We start from the raw sequence: 22,667 nt of genomic DNA, 5'->3' as shown, positions 1-22,667 counted from the left end.
TTCTTTAGTGTAATTGTTATCTAAAAGCTGGCTTCCTTCTTTTTTTTTTTTTTTGTAGAGACAGAGTTTCACTTTATTGCCCTCGGTAGAGTGCCGTGGCGTCACACAGCTCACAGCAACCTCCAACTCCTGGGCTTAGGCGATTCTCCTACCTCAGCCTCCTGAGTAGCTGGGACTACAGGCACCCACCACAATGCCCGGCTATTTTTTTGTTGCAGTTTGGCCGGGGCTGGTTTGAACCCGCCACCCTCAGTATATGGGGCCGGCGCCCTGCTCACTGAGCCACAGGCGCCACCCACTGGCTTCCTTCATTAATAAAATGTCAGTAAATCTAAAACAACATCATCCTGAAGCATATAGAGAAGCCCTCATCAGACGTCCCCTCTTAAAGGCCCAGGTCAGTCTTATGGTTAGTCTTGAATCCCCCTTAGTCAGGGTAGTACCTGGACTGGGTTATGTGAACCAGTCACTAGGGCAATGGGAATGGAATGATTACCCATCTGGTATAGAGATTGCACACCTGCAGCTGCAGATAGGATCAGGTCCTATCTGAACTACATGGGTGCTATACACTGGGAGAAGGAGGGTTACAGAGTTAACCAAAGTGTCTAAAAGCAACACTGAACAGTATGTGTTAAGTCAAGAGTCTCGAATATGGTGTGCATCAAAATTACCTGGAAGGCTTGTTAAAACTCTGATTATAGGGCCCAACTCCCAAGAATTTGTATTTCAGTAGGTTTAGTATGGAATCTTAAGAATTTATATTTCTAAAAAGTTCCCTGAGCCACACTTTGAGAACCAGTATGGTTTAGTAAATTTTAGTATCTAGCACTGCTAGAAGAATGGGACAGATTAATAAAACTATTTCATGAATGTTTGTGTGTGTGTGTGTGTGTGTGTTTTTCTGGATTCTTTTTCTTTTTCTTTTTTTTTTTTTTTTTTGTCGTTTTTGGCCAGGGCTGGGTTTGAACCCACCACCTCTGGCATATGGGACCAGCGCCCTACTCCTTGAGCCACAGGTGCCACCCATTTCCTGGATTCTTTTTCTTTCTTTCCTTCCTTCTCACTTTCCCCTTTCCCATTTCCCCTTCCCTTTCCTGTTCCCTTTCCTTTTGATAGAGTCTCACTTTCTCGCCCTGGGTAAAGTGCTATGGCATCATAGCTCACAGCAACCTCAAATTCTTGGGCTCAAGCAATCTTCTTGCCTCAGCCTCTAAAGTAGCTGGGACTACAGGTGCCGGCCATAATGCCTGGGTAGTTTTAGAGACAGTTCTCACTCTTACTCAGGCTGGCCTTGAATTCCTGAGCTGAAGCAATCCACCCTTCTTGACCTACCAGAGTGCTAAGATTACGGGTGTGAGCCATCCTGCCTGGCCTGGTTTCCTTCTTATTACTTCCTTTGGTCTCCCACCTAATACTTTTTATGCAAATGATAAAAATCTGTAAATTACCTTTCTTCACAAAAGCTCTGTAAAACGAAGACATCGACTTTTTTCCGAAGCACCCGTAGAATAAGTAACTCAATTCTTATCTCTTAGTTTACTTCCCAGATATTATTAAATTAAAATTTTGAATTAGAAAAGAATAGTAATATGCTAATTGTTAATGGGCTACTAGATCTTGTACATTCACTTAAGCACCATATTATGCCATATAAAATGTGCTCCAGTGTATGATGCATAGCCACATTTTTGTTTTCTTTTGTTGTTGTTTTGTTTGTTTGTTTGTTCTTTTTTGAGACAGAGCTCTTGCCCTGGATAGAGTGCATGGCGTCACAGCTCACAACAACCTCAAACTCTTGGGCTGAAGCAATCCTCTTGCCTCAGCCTCCCAAGTAGCTGGGACTACAGGCGCCTGCCACAACGCCTGGCTATTTTTTGGTTATAGTTGTCATTGTTGTTTGGTAGGCCTGGGCTGGATTCAAACCTACCAGTTCTGGTGTATGTTGTTGGCACCCTAGCCACTTTAGCTACAAGCCCTGAGCCTGTTTTTTTGTTTTTGAGACAGAGTCTCACTTTGTTGCCCTCAGTAGAGTGACAGCAACCTTTAACTCTTGGGCTCAAGTCATTCTCTTGCCTCAGCCTCCTGAGTAGTTGGGACTATGGCCACTCTCCACAACACCCAGCTATTTTTAGAGGTAGGGTCTTACTCTGGCATAGGCTGGTCTCCAGCCTGTGAGCTCAGGTAATCCACCCACCTCAGCCTCCCAGAGTGCTAGGACTACAGGCATGAGCTACCACGCCGGCCTTTACACCCACCTTTGTGCCCAAACTTTCAGGAAAACATCCCTAGAGAAAGTGGCTGGCTCTCAGCGGGGAGAGACACATTTGGAGAGGGCTAAAGCTCCCTTGGTAAATGTGCAGATCACACTACCCTCCAACAGCCACTTGCTTTGGGAAGGCTGCCCCTTCACTCTCTGAGGATGGGGGCCTCAGCCAAGATGGCCATTTGTGTGGCCATTGAGGTAAGAGCTTTTGAGGTAGCTTGCCCACCAACAACCAGGTGGATCCCTGGACCTGCAGAGGGTTCCCTTCCCTGCATCCAGACCTCAGGACTCAGCCCTTGCCCTGCAGCAATGGCCCACCTCGCCAGCCCTTCCACTGCCCCTCCTTGATTGAGGCACTTGGTGGAGGCCATTCCAGCCAGCTCCGTCTGAATTTTAGATATTCTGAACTAGAGCCCAGTGGGCCTAGTAGGCCCAGGCAGAAGGGCATGGCAGCCCCAAGAAGCCCACTGGGCTCCCCTGCTCCCGAGCAATACTACCCATGTGTAATGTACATCTTTATTTGTCCTTCAAAAATTTGTACAAAATGTATGCATCATACACGGCCAAATATGGTATGTATTGTGTGTGTAGTATGTGCCAAATACTGCTTTTACTATACCTCCTACATTTATTTAGTTCTTCAAATTTATGACTAATTTCTAACACCTCACCAGGTTTGCCTTTCTATAAGTGCTACACAGATAGACACGAATGTGACATAGAAGACTGCAAAAGCTATTTTATCAAGCACATCTCTACCAAAGTACTTGCTGAGGATTAGGTACAGAAGTCAGTCTTCATAAAAAAGAAGGGGCTAGGGCACTAGCCACATACACCAGAGCTGGCGGATTTGAATCCAGTCCTGGCCTGCCAAACAACAATGACAACTACAAACAAAAAATAGCCAGGTGTGGCCGGCACCTGTAGTCCCAGCTACTTGGGAGGCTGAGGCAAGAGAATCTCTTGAGCCCAAGAGTTTGAGGTTGCTGTGAGCTATGAAGCCACTGACACTCTACCAAGGGCAACAAAGTGAGACTCTGTCTCAAAAAAAAAAAAAAAAAAAAGGGCGGCACCTGTGGCTCAGTCGGTAAGGCGCCAGCCCCACATATGGAGAGTGGCGGGTTCAAACCCGGCCCCGGCTGAATTGCAACCAAAAAAATAGCTGGGCGTTGTGGCGGGCGCCTGTAGTCCCAGCTACTCGGGAGACTGAGGCAAAAGAATCACTTAAGCCCAGGAGTTGGAGGTTGCTGTGAGCTGTGTGATGCCACGGCACTCTACCCAGGGGCATAAAGTGAGACTCTGTCTCTCCAAAAAAAAAAAAGATACAAAAGTGCAACTTCCTCGACTGATGGCGGTAAAAATCAAAGTTTCTTTTTATTGCTAATCTCCTGTATTTTTATCTTTATTTCAGGAAATCAAATCAATGAAGAAAAGAATGAGTGAGCTGTGTATTGACTTTAACAAAAACCTCAATGAGGATGATACCTTCCTTGTATTTTCAAAGACTGAACTTGGTAAATTTCTTTTCTCTTTTTCTTTTTTTTTTTTTTTTTTTTTTTGAGACAGAGTCTCACTGTTGCCCTCAGTAGAGTGCCGCATCACAGCTCACAGCAACCTCCAACTCTTGACATCAACTGATTCCACAACGCCCAGCTATTTTCTTGGTGCAGTTGTCATTGTTGTATAGCTGGCCTGGGCCAGGCTCAAACCCTCCAGCCTCGAACCCCCCGGGCATATGGCTGGCGCTGTAACCACTGTGCTATGGTGCTGAGCCTGAACTTGGTAAATTTTGTTATGTATCTATGTTATCAATCATGTAATTTAGGCAAATAATGTTACCTTCATAGTTTGCTTTACTTTCCACATATGAAACTTAAAGTTCAAAATATTGGCTCGGCGCCTGTGGCTCAAGCAGCTAAGGTGCCAGCCACATGCACCTGAGCTGACAGGTTCAAATCCAGCCCGGGCCTGCCAAACAATGATGGCTACAACCAAGAAATAGCCATGCTTTGTGGCAGGCACCTGTAGTTCTAGCTATTTGGGAGGTGGAGGCAAGAGAATCGCTTGAGCCCAGGAGTTGGGGGGTGCTTTGAGCTGTGATGCCACGGCACTCTACCAAGGGCGACAGCTTGAGTCTCCGTCTCAAAAAAAAATTCAAAATATTCTTTAAAAATACACTAACCCTGCCCGTCTTCTACAGAAAGGGCAACCAAATCAGCCAAAATTGCATTTTAGGTGTATAAAGGTATATTACAATTTATAGAGATGGTCTAGAGGTGATTTTGTAGTCTTTTTTTTTCCTATAATCTTTCCTGGTAACCTTTTCTGGTGTTTAACAGCCTTAGTGCCTTAAATTTTCTCTGCCCTGCAATGTCTCCTATGTTGTATCTTAAACTACTTTTTTATTCTGTCCTGCGTCTTCATTGGCTGTTCTCCAGTAAAATGCCATTGGTACAAGTACACTGAAGCCTCTTCATATTTTGAATTACTATCTCCTAAGCCACCTGGCCTGTAACTGCCACCTCTACTCCAGGAACATCAAAATGATATTATAAGGATTGTCATTGTTTTCCTTGAATTTCAGTTACTCTCCAAAATTCCTAGAGCTACTTAAAGGCACCATGCCAATGCCAAATAAACCAATAAGTGGAAAAACTGATGTATGATAAAATGATTTTTTGCAGGTGCTCTTCCTGATGATTTCATTGATGGTTTAGAAAAGACAGATGATGACAAGTATAAAATTACCTTAAAATATCCACATTATTTTCCTGTCATGAAGAAATGTTGTGTCCCTGAAACCAGAAGAAGGATGGAAATGGCTTTTAATACAAGGTGCAAAGAGGTACCATAAATGTATGTCTGTGTTTTGTTTTTAATGGAAGGTTTTAAGAAAATGGTTTGCTTTGTTTACCAACGTTGAAGTCAGCCAAGGGATTCGTGTTACTATTTGGTGAGCATTGTGTCTTTAATTCCTCAGACCTATAAGACTTTGAGCTTTTTTATTGCTCATTGGCAACCTACTTGGTGTGGGTATGGGCTAAGCTGTTCTAATAAAAATGGAATGAGTTGGCGCGGCACCTGTGGCTCAAGTGGCTAAGGTGCCAGCCACATACACCTGAGCTGGAGGGTTTGAATCCAGCCCAGGCCTGCCAAACAACAATGACGGCTGCAACCAAAAAATAGCCAGGCATTGTGGTGGACGCCTGTAGTCCTAGCTGCTTGTGAGGCAGAGGCAGGAGAGTCACTTGAGCCCAGGAGTTTGAAGTTGCTGTGAGCTGTGATGCCATGGCACTCTACTCAGGGTGACAGCAATCTGAGGCTCTGTCTCAAAAAAAAAAAAAAAATGGAATGAGTTAAATAAACTAGAAGTTGTATTCCTCTCCCATGTCAGCAGCCCAGTTCTGGTAAGGCATCTCTCCTTCCTCAACAAGTGATTTCCAAGTTCATTCCTTGGAATGACTATTTCTCAGCCTGTTCAGAAAAGGGAAAAAGAGAATACAGAGCAAACACCTTTAAGAAGAAGATGTGAAAATGTCACGCATCAACTCCATTCACATCCCATTGGCCCAGATTCCATCATATCTAGCTGCAAGGGAGGCTGGGAAATGTAGTCTTTAGTTGGCAGCCATTTGCATAGCTTAGGGGCTTCTAGTATGGAAGGGGAAAAGGAAGAATTAGAAATGGGTTCTCAGAGTTAACTAGCCAGTTTCACTGAAGCCTACCTCTCTAGCTATAGAATTCATCATGAGCAAGCACCCTTCCTCTCTCCAACATAGGACCCACTTACCATTCGTCAATTCCTAATCAATTATTGCCTTGAGCGCAAAGACTAGGATCTCTGGGTGATACACATTTCACCCCAGTTACAGCTTCTCACAATCTAGCAACCTGTGAAAGGAAAGGCAAGTTATCAGCCCCTCACCTCTTAACACCTCTTAACATCATTCATCATGGGATAGGAACAAAATAACCACAGTAAAAATTCCCATTTTAGAGAAGGAAAGAATAGGAAGCAGAGTAAACCCATAGCAATTTTCAAAACTATTTGGTGGGCCAGTGCCTGTGGCTCAAGGAGTAGGGGGCAAGCCCCATATACCATGGGTGGTAGGTTCAAGCCCGGCCCCAGCCAAAACTGCAGGAAAAAAAAAAAAAAAGTAGAAAAAAACTATTTGGCAGGAATTGCAAGGATTTCTTACTCTGGTGAAGTTTCTTGGTTAGTCCATTGGGCTTATTTAGGTCTGCTTTCTGGCAAGAATTCCTTTATCAGTTGTACTCTAGGGCTTCTGATTTTGCCTTCAGGAAGTTTTTTATTTTCTATTTTCCTCCATGACTATATCTTGGGGACTCCTGGTACAGATTCCCACTGATGCCAGTTTGAAGCCTGAGGGTTGCTTTAGGGACCAAATAATCACAGACTTTTGTAGCCTAGACTTACAATATATTTGGTAATAAAGGTCCCTCAAAAATCTTAAGTTTCTTACCTGTTTACTTCCAACCAGGTGCATGTTAAAGTGACTACACCCAAGTATTACTTTGGGTCATAGTCCATAAAACTGCCAAATCGTGTAAACTGGCTTCTATATTTTGTTCATTCTCCTCTTCCTTAACTTAATGGACTTTCTCTGAAACAGTAGGCATAAGGATGAAGACAGCATCCTCAAACTAATCTCTGCAGTTCAGTAACACTGAGGGACAATCCTTTTGCCTATATTAGGAGTACAGAGCGATTGTTTTTATCAACTCTCTAAAGCCCTAGATTATGGAGCACAGGCAGACCCCTTAGCAGAATGATTTACCGTCCATCTTTGCAAATTGGCCAATTCTCACCCGAGATCATCTCTCTCATGTAATCTTTCTAAAAGCAACAAATGCCAACAAAGACACACCAGGATATTAGTTTTCCCAAACATGTCCTCTAGAGAGCTGAAATACCCTAAGTATATAGCCCGCCTTCTAGGTTATGGCAAGAAACAGTTTTCACAAATGTTATTCATAGTGTGATAGGATCGCCATCTTCCCAGCCTGCAGTGTCTGTGTCCTCCCCTTCCATTCCCATCCATTTTTTGTTTTTGTTATAGCAGCACCGTATTCTTGGTGTCAGTCTCTGTGTATATCAGGGTTCAAGCTAAGCCCTTTTAAAGGGCTCTGCCTCTGCCCTCGTGACTTACTCCCTAAAAGCCCTACCTCTTAATACTGTCACTATAAGAATTAAAAGTTCAGGGCGGTGCCTGTGGCTCAAGGAGTAGGGCACCGGTCCCATATGCCAGAGGTGGCGGGTTCAAACCCAGCCCCGGCCAAAAAATAAATAAATAAATAAATAAATAAATAAAAATTAAAAAAAAAAAAAAAAAAGAATTAAAAGTTCAACATATGAATGTGTAGGAACATTCAAGCCATAGCATATGGCATTAAGTATATTCACACTGTGAATATATTCAGGTTGCTGTGTAACTCACCACCATCCATCTCCAGAGCTTTTTTGTCTTCCCATTAAATACTAACTCTGCATTCCTCCCTTTCCCCAGCCCCAGGCAACTACCATTCTACTTTCTGTCTCTTTAGTTTAACTATTGAGGAACCTCTTACAAGTGGAATCACACAATAGTTGTCTTTTGTGTCTGACATATTTTATTTAGTATAATATCTTTTTTTTTTTTTTTTTGTAGAGACAGAGTCTCACTGTACCGCCCTTGGTAGAGTGCCGTGGCGTCACACGGCTCACAGCAACCTCTAAGTCTTGGGCTTACGCGATTCTCTTGCCTCAGCTTCCCGAGCAGCTGGGACTACAGGCGCCCGCCACAACGCCCGGCTATTTTTTTGTTGCAGTTTGGCCGGGGCTGGGTTTGAACCCGCCACCCTCGGTATATGGGGCCAGCGCCCTACTCACTGAGCCACAGGCACCGCCCATATTTAGTATAATATCTTAAAGATTCATCCATGTTGGGCGGCACCTGTGGCTCAAAGGAGTAGGGCACTGGCCCCATATGCCGGAGGTGGTGGGTTCAAACCCAGCCCTGGCCAAAAAAAAAAGATTCACCCATGTTACGGCATGTGTCAATTTTTTTTTTTTTTTTTTTTTGAGAGAGAGAGGGTCTTGCTTTGTTGCCCAGGCTAGAGTGCAGTGGCATCATCACAGCTCACTGTAACCTCCAACTCCTAGCCTCAAGTAATCCTCTCACCTCATCCTCCCAAAGTGTTAGTATTATAATTATGAGCCAGCACCCCCAGCCTTCATTCCTTTTTGAGATTGAATTATATTCCTTTGTATATGTGTATCACACTGTGTTTATCAGTTCATCTGTCGATGGGCACTTGGGTTGTTTCCATCTTTGCACTGTTGTAAATAATGCTGCTGTGAACACGATGTACCCACATACGTCCTTTAGTGACTGCTTTCATTACTTTTAGGTATACACTGAGAAGCTGAATTGTTGGATCAGACTGTATTTCTATGTTTAATATTTTTTTTTTTTTTTGAAACAGAGTTTCATTCCATTGCCCTCCGTAGACTGCTGTGGCATCACAGCTCACAGCAACCTCTAGCTCTTGGGCTTAAGCGATTCTCTTGCCTCAGCCTCCCAGTAGCTGGGACTACAGGCGCCCGCCACAACGCCCAGCGATTTTTTGTTGCAGTTTGGCCAGGCCCGGGTTTGAGTCCACTACCCTTGGTATATGGGACCGGCACCCTACTCACTGAGCCACAGGTGCCGCCCTCTATGTTTAATTTTTTAAGGAATTATTTTCTACAACATCTACCCCATTTTACATTTCCATCAGCAAATCACAATGGTTCCAATTTCTCCACATCCTCACCAATACACTGTCTGGTTTTGTTTTTATAGTAATCATACAAATGGATATGAAGTTAAAATGGTAAATTTTATGTTATGTATATTTTACCACAATAAAAATTTCCACTGAGGATGGCGCCTGTGGCTCAGTGAGTAGGGTGCCAGCCCCATATACCCGAGGGTGGCGGGTTCAAACCCAGCCCCGGCCAAACTGCAACAAAAAAATAGCCGGGCGTTGTGGCGGGCGCCTGTAGTCCCAGCTGCTCAGGAGGCTGAGGCAGGAGAATCGCATAAGCCCAGGAGTTAGAGGTTGCTGTGAGCCGTGTGACGCCACGGCACTCTACCGGAGGGCGGTACAGTGAGACTCTGTCTCTACAAAAAAAAAGAAAAAAAAAAAATTTCCACTGAAAATTAAGCACCAAAATAAGTAAATAAATAAATATTAAAAAAATAAAAACAAAAAAATTAAGCACCAATATTTGGTGCACTTCTACCAATGAGAATAAATGGGGAGTCACTATCGTCCTTAAGAATATATTTGCACTCTAAGTTTATAGTACCTCAAATTTTACTGAGACTTCATAGAAATATACTATCTCTGGAGATTTAAAAAGTCCCAAATTATTTCAGAAAAAATATTCGCTCATGAATCAAAAAAAAGTCTATAATACTGAAATGTAACCAGAAGTTAAGATAGTCTAGAAATATTTGACAATTTTATGAACATAAAAATACATATAATAACTCTTCTTTTTAGTATTTGGGTCAAATTAATGATTAAGTTTTGTTTTGTTGTTGTTGTTTGTTATTTATTACTAGGAAAATACCATCATTCTCCAACAGTTGCTCCCACTGAGAGCCAAAGTAGCCAAACTACTTGGCTATAACACACATGCTGACTTTGTCCTTGAAATGAACACTGCAAAGAGCACAAGCCGCGTGACAGCCTTCCTCGGTTAGTTCTTTCCTTTTTTAAATCACTTGTGCAGTTTCCATTTCATTTTTTCTGTGACTGTTTTGCTGTATCATATCAACTTGACAGTCAGCTTTAAAACCTACTATGACTTTAAAGATACCCTGTTTTTCATTCCTTCAAAAGAAATGCATTAATCATCTGTTACATGTTAGGTAATGTACTTGGTTCTAGGGGCTACTAATTGTTTATATTACTACTAAAATCTTTGTTTCATTCTATCTTGTTTCTTATTTGTAATTTTTATAATATTTCCTAATACCATAGTATCTAAGGTCCTAACAGAGAATATTAGCCCATTGGCTTTGTTACTGTCAGTAGGTATTTGTCACATGTAGCTACTTAGAAATCATATGAAATAAGCTAACAAATGTAAGTGAAAATAGAAAAAATATAAAAAATAAGCATTTTAAACTTGAAAAATCAATTGTTAATGTACAAAGTCATATAAAATAATAGACACAAAAATTATTATCTAGGTTGGCGCCTGTGGCTCAAAGGAGTAGGGCGCCGGCCCTACATACCAAAGGTGGCAGGTTCAAACCCAGCCCTGGCCAAAAACAAACAAACAAAAAAAACTATTATCTAATAACTATACTCACTTTCCTTTAAAAACATTTTTTCAGGGCCAGGTGCGGTGGTGGCTCACGCCTATAATCCTAGCACGCTGGGAGGCTGAGGCAAGTGGATTGCTTGAGCTTATGGGTTCGAGACCAGCCTGAGCAAAAAGCAAGACCCCATCTCTACTAAAAATAGAAAAACTGAGGGAAGAGGATCACTTGAGCCCAAGAGTTAGAAGTTACCGTGAGCTATGACTCACAGCATTCTACCCAGGGCAACAGCTTGAGACTCTGTCTAAAAAAAAAAAAAATTCATAAATATTTATTTTATTTATTTATCTGAGACAGTCTTAGTCTTTTGCCCCAAGCTAGAGTGCCTTGCCATCAGCCTGCCTCACAGCAACCTCAGACTACTGGTTTTAAGCAATCCTCCTGCCTCAGCCTTCTGAGTAGCTGGGAATATAGGTGCCCACCAGAACACCCAGCTAAATTTTTTTATTTTTTAGAGACAGGGTCTTGCTCTTGCTTACACTGGTCTTGAATTCCTGAGCTCAAAGAGTCCTCCCACCTCAGCCTCCCAGCATGCTAGGATTACAGGCATGAGCTACCACACCCAGCCTTCATGAATATTTTAAAAAGCAATGATTCTTAGGTTGTGTTATTTATTTATCTATTTTAGCAGTTAGAAAAATTTTTTTGATTTTAATGGATGTAAGGGGTACAAGTTGGAATTTCATTATACATATGTATCAGGTGGTGGTAGAGTCCAGGGTTTTGGTGTACCCAACAGCCAAGTACTATACATTGTACCCAGTTGGTAATTTTTCATCCTCACTTCCCCCTGCCCTCTCCTCCCATATGAGTGTTCATTATACCATTCTGTATGCCCTTGTGTAACCATAGTTTGGCTTACACTTGTGAGTGAGTGCATAAAGCATTTATTTTCTGTTCCTGAGATACTTCACTTATTATAGTGGTCTCTAGTTCCATCCAAGTTGCTGCGAAAGACATCATTTCATTTTTTCATGGCTCAGTAGTAGTATTCTTTGGTATACATATACCACATTTTCCTTATCCACTTGTCAGTTGATGGCACTACTTTGATTCTATATCTTTGCAATTGTGAATTGCCCTGAAATAAATATATGAGTGTGGGTATCTTTTTGATATGACGATTTCTGTTCATCTTGGTAGATACCCACTTGTGGAACTACAGGATCAAATGGTAGATCTACATTTAGTTCTTTGAGAAATCTCCATGCTGATCTCCATGGAGATTGTACTAATTTACATTCTCACCAACAATGTTTGTTTCCTTTTCATGATATCCGTGCCAATCTATTGTATTTTGACTTTTTAATAGTAGCCATCTCTCTCTTTTTTTGAGACAGGGTCTCACTGATGCCCAGGCTAGAGTTCCGTGGTGTCAGCCTAGTTTACAGCAACCTCAAACTACTGGATTCAGGTGATCCTCTTGCCTCAGCCTCCCACGTAGCTGGGACTACAGGCACCTGCCACACCACCTGGCTAATTTTTCTGTTTTTAGTAGAGTTGGGGTCTCACTCTTCCTCAGGCTTGTCTCAAACTCCCTAGCTTAAGCAATCCTCTCACCTAAGCCTCCCTGAGTGCCAGGATTATAGGCATGAGCCGCCAAGCCTGGTTTTATACATTGAGTTTATAACCTGAGACTTTGCTAAATTCATTTATCAAATGTAGGAGCCTTTTGCAGGAGTCCTGAGGGTTTTCTAGGTATAAGATCATATCATCAGCATGTGGAAATAACTTAACTTCCTTTTTTACAATATGAATGTCCTTTATTTCTTTTTCTTGCCTGATTGCTCTGACTTGGATTTCTAGTACTGTGTTGAATGGAAATGGTGAAAGTGGGCATCCTTATCTTGTTCCACTTCTTAGGGGAAATATTTTCAACTTTTCCCCATTCACTATGATGTTGACAGTGGGTTGATTGTATATGGCTGTTATTAAGAGGTGTATTCCTTTGTACCAAGTTTTTTGAAGTTTTTTATCATGAAGAGATGCTAGATTTTATCGAATGCTTTTTCCATATCTATTCAGATGATCATATGGTTTTTGTTTTTAATTATGTTATGTGATGAATCGCATTTGACTTGCATATGTTGAACCATTGCTACATTCCTGGGATGAAACCAACTTGATTGTAGTGAATTATTCATGTGATATGCTGTTGGGTTCCATTCGCTAGTATTTTGTTGAGGATTTTTTTACATCTGTGTTCATCAGAGATATCGGTCTGTACCTTTCTTTTTTGTTGCATCCTTTCTTGGCTTTGGTATCAGAGTGATACTGGCTTCGCAGAATGGATTATAAAGGGATTCCCTCCTTCTCAGTCTTTTGGAACAGGTTCAGTAGGTTTGGCACTAGTTGTTTTTTTTTTTTTTTTTGTACATCTGGTAAAAATTAACTAATCCATCAGGTCCTAAGCTTTTATTTTTGGGGGAGATGTTTTATTATTCAGTCTCACTACTCATTATTGGTCTATTCTGGATTTCTTTTTCTTCTGGTTCAATCTCAGGAAGTTGTATACTTTTAGGAATTCATCCATTTTCTCCAAGTTTTCAAGTTTGTGAGCATATAGTTGTTTGTAATAGTCTCTGATGATCTTTTCTATTTCTTTTTTTTTTTTCACATAGAGTCTCACTTTGTCACCCTCAGTGGAGTACAATGACATCATAGCTCACAGCAACCTGAAACTCTTAGGCTTAAACAATTCTCTTGCCTCGACCTCCCAAGTAGGCTGGGACTTCACACCTGCCACAACATCCAGCTATTTTTTTGTTGTTGTTATTGTTGTTTAGCAGGCCCAGGGTGGGTTTGAACCCACCACCCCAGCTAACCACTGAGCTATAGGTGCCGAGGTGATCTTTTCTATTTCTGTAATATCATTTGTGATGTCTCCTTTTTCATTTCTGATTGTGTTTATTTGGACCTTTTTTCTTAATCACATTAGCTAGTGGTTTAGCAATTTTGCTTATCTTTTAGATAAACTAACCTTTTGTTTTGTTGATCCTTCATGGGGGGGGAGGTTGTCTCTATTTCATGTAGTTCTGCTCTGATCTTTATTATTTCCTTTCATCTGCCAGCTTTGGTTTAGGTTTGTTCTTGTTTTTCTAGTTCCTTGAGGTGTGATGCTAGGTTGGTAATTTGTGATCTTTCTGCTTTTTTGGTGTAGCTATTGAATAGTATACACATCTGTCTTAGCACTGCTTTTTCTGGAGAACATAGTTTTTTGTATGTTGTGTTTTCATTTTCATTCATCTCAAATTTATTTTTCATTTCCATTTTTTGATTTTCATAGACCCAGTGATCCTTCAGGAGCATTTTGTTTAATTTCCATGAATTTGTGTAGTTTCTAAAGTTCTTCATCATACTAATATCTAGCTTATTCCCTTATACTTGATATGATTTCTGTATTTAAAAATTTGTTAAGATTTGTATTGTATTGGGCAGCGCCTGTGGCTCAGTGAGTAGGGTGCCAGCCTCATATACCAGAGGTGGTGGGTTCAAACCGAGCCCTGGCCAAAAAAAAAAAACAAGATTTGTATTGTGGGGGCGGCTCCTGTGGCTCAAAGGAGTAAGGCGCTGGTCCCATATGGTGGAGGTGGTAGGTTCAAACCCAGCCCCGGCCAAAAACTGCAATAAATAAATAAATAAATAAATAAATAATAAAAAGATTTGTATTGTGTCCTAAAATGTGGTCTGTCTTGGACAGTGTTCCATATGCCGATGAAAAGAATGTATATTCTATGATTTGGGGGTGAAGTGTTCTATAAATGTACGCTAAGCCCATTTGGTCTAAATTCCGATTTAAGTCCAATATTTGTTTATTTCCTATCTCGATGACCTATCTAGTGCTGTGAGTAGGGTGTGGAAGGCCCTTGTTATTAATGTGTTATTGTTTGTCTCTTTCTTTATGTCTAGTAATATCTATTTTGTATTGAATTTGAATTGAAATCTGGGTGTCTTGATGTTTGGTGCATATATGTTTAGGATAGTTAAATCTTATTGCTGGATTGATCCCCTTCCTTATCATTATATAATTTTCTTTCTTTTTTTTTTTTTGAGACAGAGTCTTACTCTGTCCCCCTTGGTAAAGTGCCGTGGCTTCACAGGTCCCAGCAACCTCCAGCTCTTGGGCTTAGGTCCCAAGGCGCCAGAGGCGCCCGCCACAACGCCCAGTTATTTTTTGTTGTAGTTTGGCCAGGACTGGGTTTGAACCCGCCACCCTCAGTATATGGGGCCAGCGCCCTACTCACTGAGCCACAGGCACTGCCTATATAATGATTTTCTTTGTCTTTTTTTTTTTTTTTTTTTTTTTGTAGAGACAGAGTTTCACTTTGTCGCTCTCGGTAGAGTGCTGTGACGTCACTGCTCATGGCAACCTCCAACTCCTGGGCTTAGGCGATTCTCCTGCCTCAGCCTCCCGAGTAGCTGGGACTACAGGCGCCTGCCACAGTGCCCATCTGCTTTTGTTGTTGTTGTTGTTGTTGTTGTTGTTGTTGCAGTTTGGCCAGGGCTGGGTTTGAACCCCCCACCCTCAGTATATGGAGCCAGCGCCCTACTCAATGAGCCACAGGCGCCGCCCTGTCTTTGTTTTGTTTGTTTGTTTTTGTTTTTTTTTTTTTTTGCAGTTTTTGGCTGGGGCTGGGTTTGAACCCGCCACCTCCAGCCCCTCCATATGGGGCTAGTGCCCTACTCCTTTGAGCCACAGGCACTGTCTTTGTTTTTTAATTGTTTTTATTTAAAGTCTGTTTTATGTAAGTGTAACCGTCACTAACTTTTGGTTTCCTTTTGTATGAAGTATGTTTTTCCACATCTTTACTTTCAGTCTATATGTGTCTTTATGTATAAAGTATATTTCTTATAAGTAACATATAGTTGGAGAGACAGAGTCTTGCTCTGTTGCCCAGGCTACAGTACCATGGCATCAGCCTAGTTCACAGCAACCTCAAACTTCTGGGTTCAGGCAGTCCTTCTGGCTCAGCCCCTCAATTAGCTGGGACTATAGGCCCTCACCACAATACCCAGCTAACATTTCTGTTTTTACTAGAAACAGGGTCTTGCTGTTGGTCAGGCTGGTCTTGAACTCCTGAGCCCAAGGGACCTGCCCATCTCAGCTTCCCAGAGTGCTAGGATCACAGGTCTGAGCCTGCCCCGGGCCTGGATCATGTTTTTTGTTTTTGTTTTTTTTTTAAGAGACAGAGTCTCACTTTATCACCTTTGGTAGAGTGCTGTGGTGTCACAGCTCACGGCAATCTCCAACTCCTGGGCTTAGGCGATTCTCTTGCCTCAGTCTCCCAAGTAGCTGGGACTACAGATGCCTGCCACAATGCCAGGCTATTTTTTTTTTTCTGGCTATTTTTTTTGTTGTTGCAATTTGGCTGGGGCTGGGTTCAAACCCGCCACCCTCAGTATATGGGGCCGGTGCCCTACCCACTGAGCCACAGGCGCCACCTGTTATAAGAAATTCTTTTTGATTAGGATTCATAGCCAGACAATTGTTTCCTATCACTTCCCTGGTGAATCCTAGTGTTATCTCCTTGATGATCTATTCAAAGTGTGAGAATCTGCTTACTAGTGCGGTTCCTCTCTGTGGAAGAGGCCCGTGCTACCTCTGTGTAGTTAGCCATCTTGATCCTTTATCTCCAGGCCATGACCTTTACTCACTGGTACTCTCCCCTCTCAATCTACATGTCACTATTCCAATAGTCTCTCTGTTCTCTTTTTCATATTAGTGAAAATGGTTGCATAGATTAGTCATAGTAAAGATACTAACTTCTGTCCTAATCATCTCTAATCAGAGTTGACCAAAGTATTATTTTGTTTTTATTTTCTTCACTAGCTCCTTTCAGACTTGATTTACCTTCCACCACTTGTGAAAGCATTTAGTCTGTTGCTTTGATATTTTCTTATTAGCTTAATTAATTTAGAAATAATAATGCATTAAGAGTGTAGCCTTTAGCCTGAAATTTATCCACTGTGTCCTCAGTGGCTGTACCTTGAATTATTACCATACGTATACTTGAATCATATGTGACATGTAACAGGTGCTCCATACATGAATATTTATTTATTATTGTGTATTTCATTTATTCATTCTTGAGATATTTATTAAATGACTACCTAATATTCTGCAGTATGCTATCAACATAATAGTAAGCCTATAAAAAGGAATAAAACATTGAGGTCCTTTCCCTAATGGATTTGGATTTTATTTTGGTTTTGGGGGGGAAGGGTTGTTTGTTTTGTTTTTTAGACAGAGTCTTGCTCTGTTACCCTGGGTAGAGTGCAGTGGTGTCAACTTCAAACTCCTAAGCTCAACTGATTCTCCTGACCCAGCCTCCCAAGTAGCTGGGACTATAGGCACACACCACCATGCCTGGCTAATTTTTCTAATTTAGGTAAAGATAGGGTCTCATGCCTGCTCAGGCTGGTCTTGAAGTCCTGAGCTTAAGCAGTCCTCCTGCCTCAGCCTCTCAGAGTGCTAGGATGACAGGCGTGAGCTACCATGCCCACCGTTCTCAATGGATTTTCCACTTATTGGAAACAATAGAGATGTGAACAGGCAATTGCCATACAGTCTGACACATGCTGTGTCAGAGGATGACTCAGAGAGTTCACGTTGTCGAGAATGTTTCCTTCACTGGCAGCTGCACATGCTCAAGTTTTTCCTTAACTTAATTCACTTAAAGGAGTTTTCCCTCCCATTTGAATTGGCATCTTCCCATGCCAATTGCCAGTGCAAATTGTCCTCTTGCCACCTATGTTCACATATTTTCTCATAGGCCTAATCAGGACTCTTGTATCCTTCATGAGTTTCCTCCTTTGTCTCCACAGCATTCCTCACTCTCCGGTCTCCCTGTCTAATTTATGGGGCTGCCTCCTGAACTGCTGTGTTTCTTACTGAGCCAAGCACATTTTAATCTTAACATATCTAACAACTGTGAAAAATAATGCATAGGAGCTTACTCATTTAACCAAATACAGCAAAGTTTAGATAAAAATATATAAATCGTGGAACCCAGAAATTTCTCCTGCTAAAAACTGGAATTGCCGTGTCCAGTTTTTCTTAGGAAATGGGGTATGAGAAACTAAATCCATGGTTGTCAGATGCATTGAGCAATTTCTAGATGATGTTGACCCCAGGTCATGTCTGATTTGTTTCCCTTGGCTTTCTTAGAAGCCTAATTAACCTCCCTGAACAATAATCATGTACATGAGTTTAGTTTCACTATTGCTTTGTTCCCTGTTCTTGAATCAGAGTTCTCTCAGATAAACTTCAGCTTTGTTGATGCTGGGAGGAAGTTGTAGTATGGTTTTGGTGGTAGTAAAAGAAAAAACCATAAAACAAATCACTTTGAAGAGAAAAGCATCTTTCATAATACAGCTAACTTTCTTCCCTCTCTCTTTTTTCTTTTCTTTTTTTTGTCTCATTTTGTCACCCTCCATAGAGTGCTATGGCGTCACAGCTCACAGCAACCTCAAACTCTTGGGCTTAAGCAATTCTCTTGCCTCAGCCTCCCAAGCAGCCAGGCACCCACCACAATACCTCGGTATTGTTTTTGTTGTTTTTGTAGTTGTTTAGCTGGCCCCAGCTGGGTTCAAACCCACCACCCTTGGTGTATGTGGCTGGTGCTGTAACCACTGCGCTACGGGCACCAAGCCTCTCCTTCCCTCTTTCCTCCTAATTTATCTGTGCTGAGTACTACAAAGGAAGCACCATTGTAAAACGCTAGTATTAATGTGTGAATATGTTTGTTCCCAACATCAACAGATCATTAACTCTTCCTAATTTCTTCATAGACGATTTAAGCCAGAAATTAAAACCCTTGGGTGATGCAGAACGAGAGTTTATTTTGAATTTGAAGAAAAATGAATGTGAAGAGAGAGGTTTTGAATACGATGGGAAAATCAATGCCTGGGATCTGCATTACTACATGACTCGGACAGAAGAACTCAAGTACTCTGTAGACCAAGAGTTTCTCAAGGAATATTTCCCAATTGAGGTAGTCACTGAAGGCTTGCTGAACACCTACCAAGAATTGTTGGGACTTTCTTTTGAGCAAGTGGTAGATGCTCATGTTTGGAATAAAAGTGTTACACTTTACACCGTGAAGGATAAAACTACCGGAGAAGTATTGGGACAGTTCTACTTGGACCTCTACCCAAGGTACTGAGGATCACATTGTTGGAAGGGACCTAGGGATTCATCTCTTACCCATTTTAAGACTCTACTCAGGTTGAATGTGGTGACTCAGGCTCACACCTGTAATCTCAGCACTTTGGGAGTCTGAGGTGGGAGGATGGCTTGAGCCCAGGAGTTCAAGGCTGCAGAGAGCTATGATCAAGCCACTATAGAAAAGCAGAAAAGCAAGACATTTAAAAAAACACACACACACACAAAATCTTTACTGTTAGCTGGGCATGCTGACACACACTTAGTCCCAACTCCTTCCAAGGTGGGAGAATTGCTTAAACCTAGGAGTTCGAGGCTGCAGTAAGCCATGATCACACCACTGCACTCCAGCCTGGGAGACAGAACAACTGTTGTTGTTGTTGTTGTTGTTTTAAGACAGAGTCTCACTATGTCACCCTCAGTAGAGTGCCAGGCGTCACAGCTCATAGCAACCTCAAACCTTGGGCTTAAGAGATTCTCCTGCCTCAGCCTCCCAAGTAGCTGGGACTACAGGCGCCTGCCACAACATCCACCTATTTTTTTGTTGCAGTTGTCTTTGTTGTTTAGCTGGCCCAAGCCTGGTTTGAACCCGCCAGCCCGGGTGTTATGTGGCCAGTGCCCTACCCACTGAGCTACGGGTGATGCCAAGACCATGTTTCTTTTTTTGTTGTTAGAGACAGAGTCTCACTTTGTTACCCTCAGTAGAGTGCTATGGCATCACAGCTCACAGCAACCTCCAGCTCTTGGGCTTAGGCGATTCTCTTGCCTGAGCCTCCTGAGTAGCTTGTATTACAGGCACCCGCCACGATGCCTGACTATTTTTTTGGTTGCAGTTTGGCTGGGGCTAGGTTCAAACCCTCCAGTTTGGTCAGGGCAGGTTCTAACTGGCACCATATACTAAATGGGGCCGGCGCTGTACTCACTGAACCACAGGCACTGCCCATTTGGGGAAATTCTTGGCTTTTATTTTTTCAGATATTTCTTCTATCCTGTGCTTTATCTGTTCTCCTCCTGAAACTCAGATTACACAGATGTTAGATCATTCGATATTGCTCTCCTCTTGAGGCTGTGTTCTCCTCTTTTACATTTTTACATTTTCGATAGGGTGATTTCGGTTGGCTTATCTTTTGGTTTAGTGATTCTTCCTTGGCTGTTTCAAGTCTTCTGAGGAGCCTGTCAAAGGCATACTTCATTTCTATTACTGGTTTTCAATTCTAATCTTTTGATGTTGTTGATGAGGCAGAGTTTCACTCAATCGCCTTGGAGTTGAGTGCTGAGGCATCGTAGCCTGTAAATCTTGGGCTCAAGCCATCCTCTTGTATCAGTCTCCCAAGTATCTGGGACTACAGAAGCCTGCCACAACACCGGCTATTTTTATTTATTTTATTTATTTATTTATTTTCAGTTTTTGGCCAGGGATGGGTTTGAACCCGCCACCTCCGGCATATGGGGCTGGCGCCCTACTTCCGTTGAGCCACAGGTGCTGCCCTGGCTATTTTTAGAGATGGGGTCTCTCTCTTGCTCAGACTGCTCTTGAACTTGTGAGCTCAAGCAGTCCACCTGCCTCGGCCTCCCAGAATGCTGGGATTATAGGCATGAGCCACATCGACCTGCTAATTCTAATGTTTTCATCTGATTCTTTCTCATAGTTTCTAACTCTTCTGCCAGAATTATCCATCTCCCCATGCATGGTATACTTTTCCTCCAGACACCTGAATATACTAATTTTGGTTATTATAAACACTCTGTCTGATAGTTCCAACATCTTTATCTACCACAACCCCTGGCTAATTTTTCTATTTTTAATAGAGAAGAGGTCTCACTTTGCCCAGGCTGGTCTGAAACTCTTGGCCTCAGGCAATACACCTGCCTCAACCTCCCAGAGTGCTAGGATTACAGGTATGAGCCCTCATTCTAGGCATTTTTTTGAGGCAGAGTTTCACTTTGCTGCCTTTGATAGAGTGCTGTGGCATCATAACTCACAGCAACCTCAAACTTTTGGGTTCAAGTAATCCTCTTTCCTCCGCCACCCTAGTAGCTGAGACTTCAGACACCTGCCACAATGCCCGGCTAGATTTTCTATTTTTAGTAGAGATAGGTCTCACTCTTGCTCAGGGCGGTCTCAAACTCCTGAGCTCAAACAGTCCACCCTCCTTGGCCTCCCAGAGTGCTAGGATTATAGGCATAAGCTACCACACCCAGCGCTCAACAACTTTTTTTGAAAGCCGGGCATCTTGTATATAATATTATTGAAGACTAAAGTAAATAGTTTTATGCCAGGTAATGTTCATACATTTACTTTTGCTAGGCCTTCAATGTGGGTGGTTGATTCACTTAGTAGTTGAACTGGGGTTTGGAACTCTTGCTGCCATGGCTAACCTCAAAGCATCCTAAACTTCTGATTCTCATATCTTGTGTTTAGGATAGAAGGTGATTTGCCAGAGAGTTTTTCTCAGTGCCTGTTTCACCCTCAACTTCAGGACTTGCCTTTGTGCTCTGCTCAGAGCAGGTCTCTTTTCAAGGCCTGGCTTCTCCCCCACCCGTAGACTGCCATTATCTCTTACTGGCTGTTTGTTAACCTGGTTAGGGGTGAGAATTTTCTGTTCTGATGAAGCATCATCCTTTATCACAGACTAGGCTTTGTAGACTTCTTGGGTCTTAAGAGGGGAGCCTACTCAGTGATCCTGCCCTACCCTCAGTTGTAGGTCTGACCGCAATGTATAATCCTGCCCTTCTCCAAGAGTAGAAGGTTTTTTCCTGTTCCTTTACCTTGATAGCAACTGGTTTGCACTAGTGTTCTAAAGATAACAGGGTTTGTTGCCCTTGAGAGATAAAGACGATCTAGGCAACGCTACATGCCTTTCCATAGAAGCTAATCCTTTCCCCCACTAAAGCTTTCACAGGGCTTTCACTCTGCCCTCAGTCTTTTTTGTGGGCCTTCAGTGAGGTCCTTGGAAAAGACCCTGCAAATGGATGCAAAATTTCCCTTGCCTATAGCTCCTAGTGGCTCTCTATTTTAGCTGGTTCACCATTAGCTTTTAGCAATTCATTAAAAATTTTTCATACGGATATGTTAAATGTCTTCTCTCTTTTTAGAGGCATCTTTCTTGGCTGGTTGCCTTTTCTGTGTGTGTGTGTGTGTGTGTGTGTGTTACCACCCAGCCACAAAAAGGCACCACCCAGCTGGTTGCCTTTCAACTCATCTTTCTGATGGGTTCAAGAAAAATGATTTGCAGATTGTGCCACCTGCAGCATGTTGTTGTTGTAGTAAAGACTGGAGCAATGCCCTTTCCAGTTCTATAAATCTTACTAGGATGTTGGAAAAAGACTAGGTTTTTAATTTGTATGTTAATAGCATTGGCAGGAAAAGAACAATAAGAGTCACCCAAAAAGATAGCACAGCAAAAAATATTCAAATAAAAACAAATCAAACTGGGTGGCACCTGTGACTCAGTGAGTAGGGCGCTGGCCCCATATACCAAGGGTGGCAGGTTCAGACTCGGCCAAACTGCAACAAAAAATAGCCAGGCATTGTAGTGGGCGCCTGTAGTCCCAGCTACTTGGGAGGCTGAGGCAAGAGAATTGCCTAAGGCCAAGAGCTGGAGGTTGCTGTGAGTTGTGACTCCATAGCACTCTACCAAGGGCGACAAACTAAGACTCTTATCTCTTAAAAAAAAAAAAAATACAAATCAAACTAAGAAAAATCTACTTGAAACCTGAATGTACTGTTAGTTTTCTGAGCAAAAAAAAAAAAGGAAGGAAAGAAGTCTAATAGTCTGATAGCTTTTAGAGAGACTATCACTGATATAACACTATCCAAGAATGGACTACTTTTTTAGTACAATTTATGCATTTTCCC

The 22,667-nt window shown here is 42.2% G+C and overlaps 1 protein-coding gene across 1 annotated transcript in view; it reads left to right on the top strand.

Annotated features, from left to right (window-relative positions):
• NLN (neurolysin) overlaps nt 1–22,667 on the top strand; it is a 112,966-nt gene that overhangs the window by 55,275 nt on the left and 35,024 nt on the right. The window contains exons 5-8 of the mRNA XM_053589708.1: nt 3,678–3,780; nt 4,951–5,111; nt 9,880–10,015; nt 18,436–18,802. Coding sequence (XP_053445683.1) covers nt 3,678–3,780; nt 4,951–5,111; nt 9,880–10,015; nt 18,436–18,802 — 767 coding nt within the window. The remainder of the gene's footprint in view (nt 1–3,677; nt 3,781–4,950; nt 5,112–9,879; nt 10,016–18,435; nt 18,803–22,667) is intronic.

Source organism: Nycticebus coucang, chromosome 1, assembly GCF_027406575.1.
Source record: "Nycticebus coucang isolate mNycCou1 chromosome 1, mNycCou1.pri, whole genome shotgun sequence".
In the NCBI taxonomy this organism is placed as follows: domain Eukaryota; kingdom Metazoa; phylum Chordata; class Mammalia; order Primates; family Lorisidae; genus Nycticebus; species Nycticebus coucang.
The sequence above is the reverse complement of the archived record's forward strand: the minus strand, read 5'-3'. Positions and strand labels throughout refer to the sequence as shown.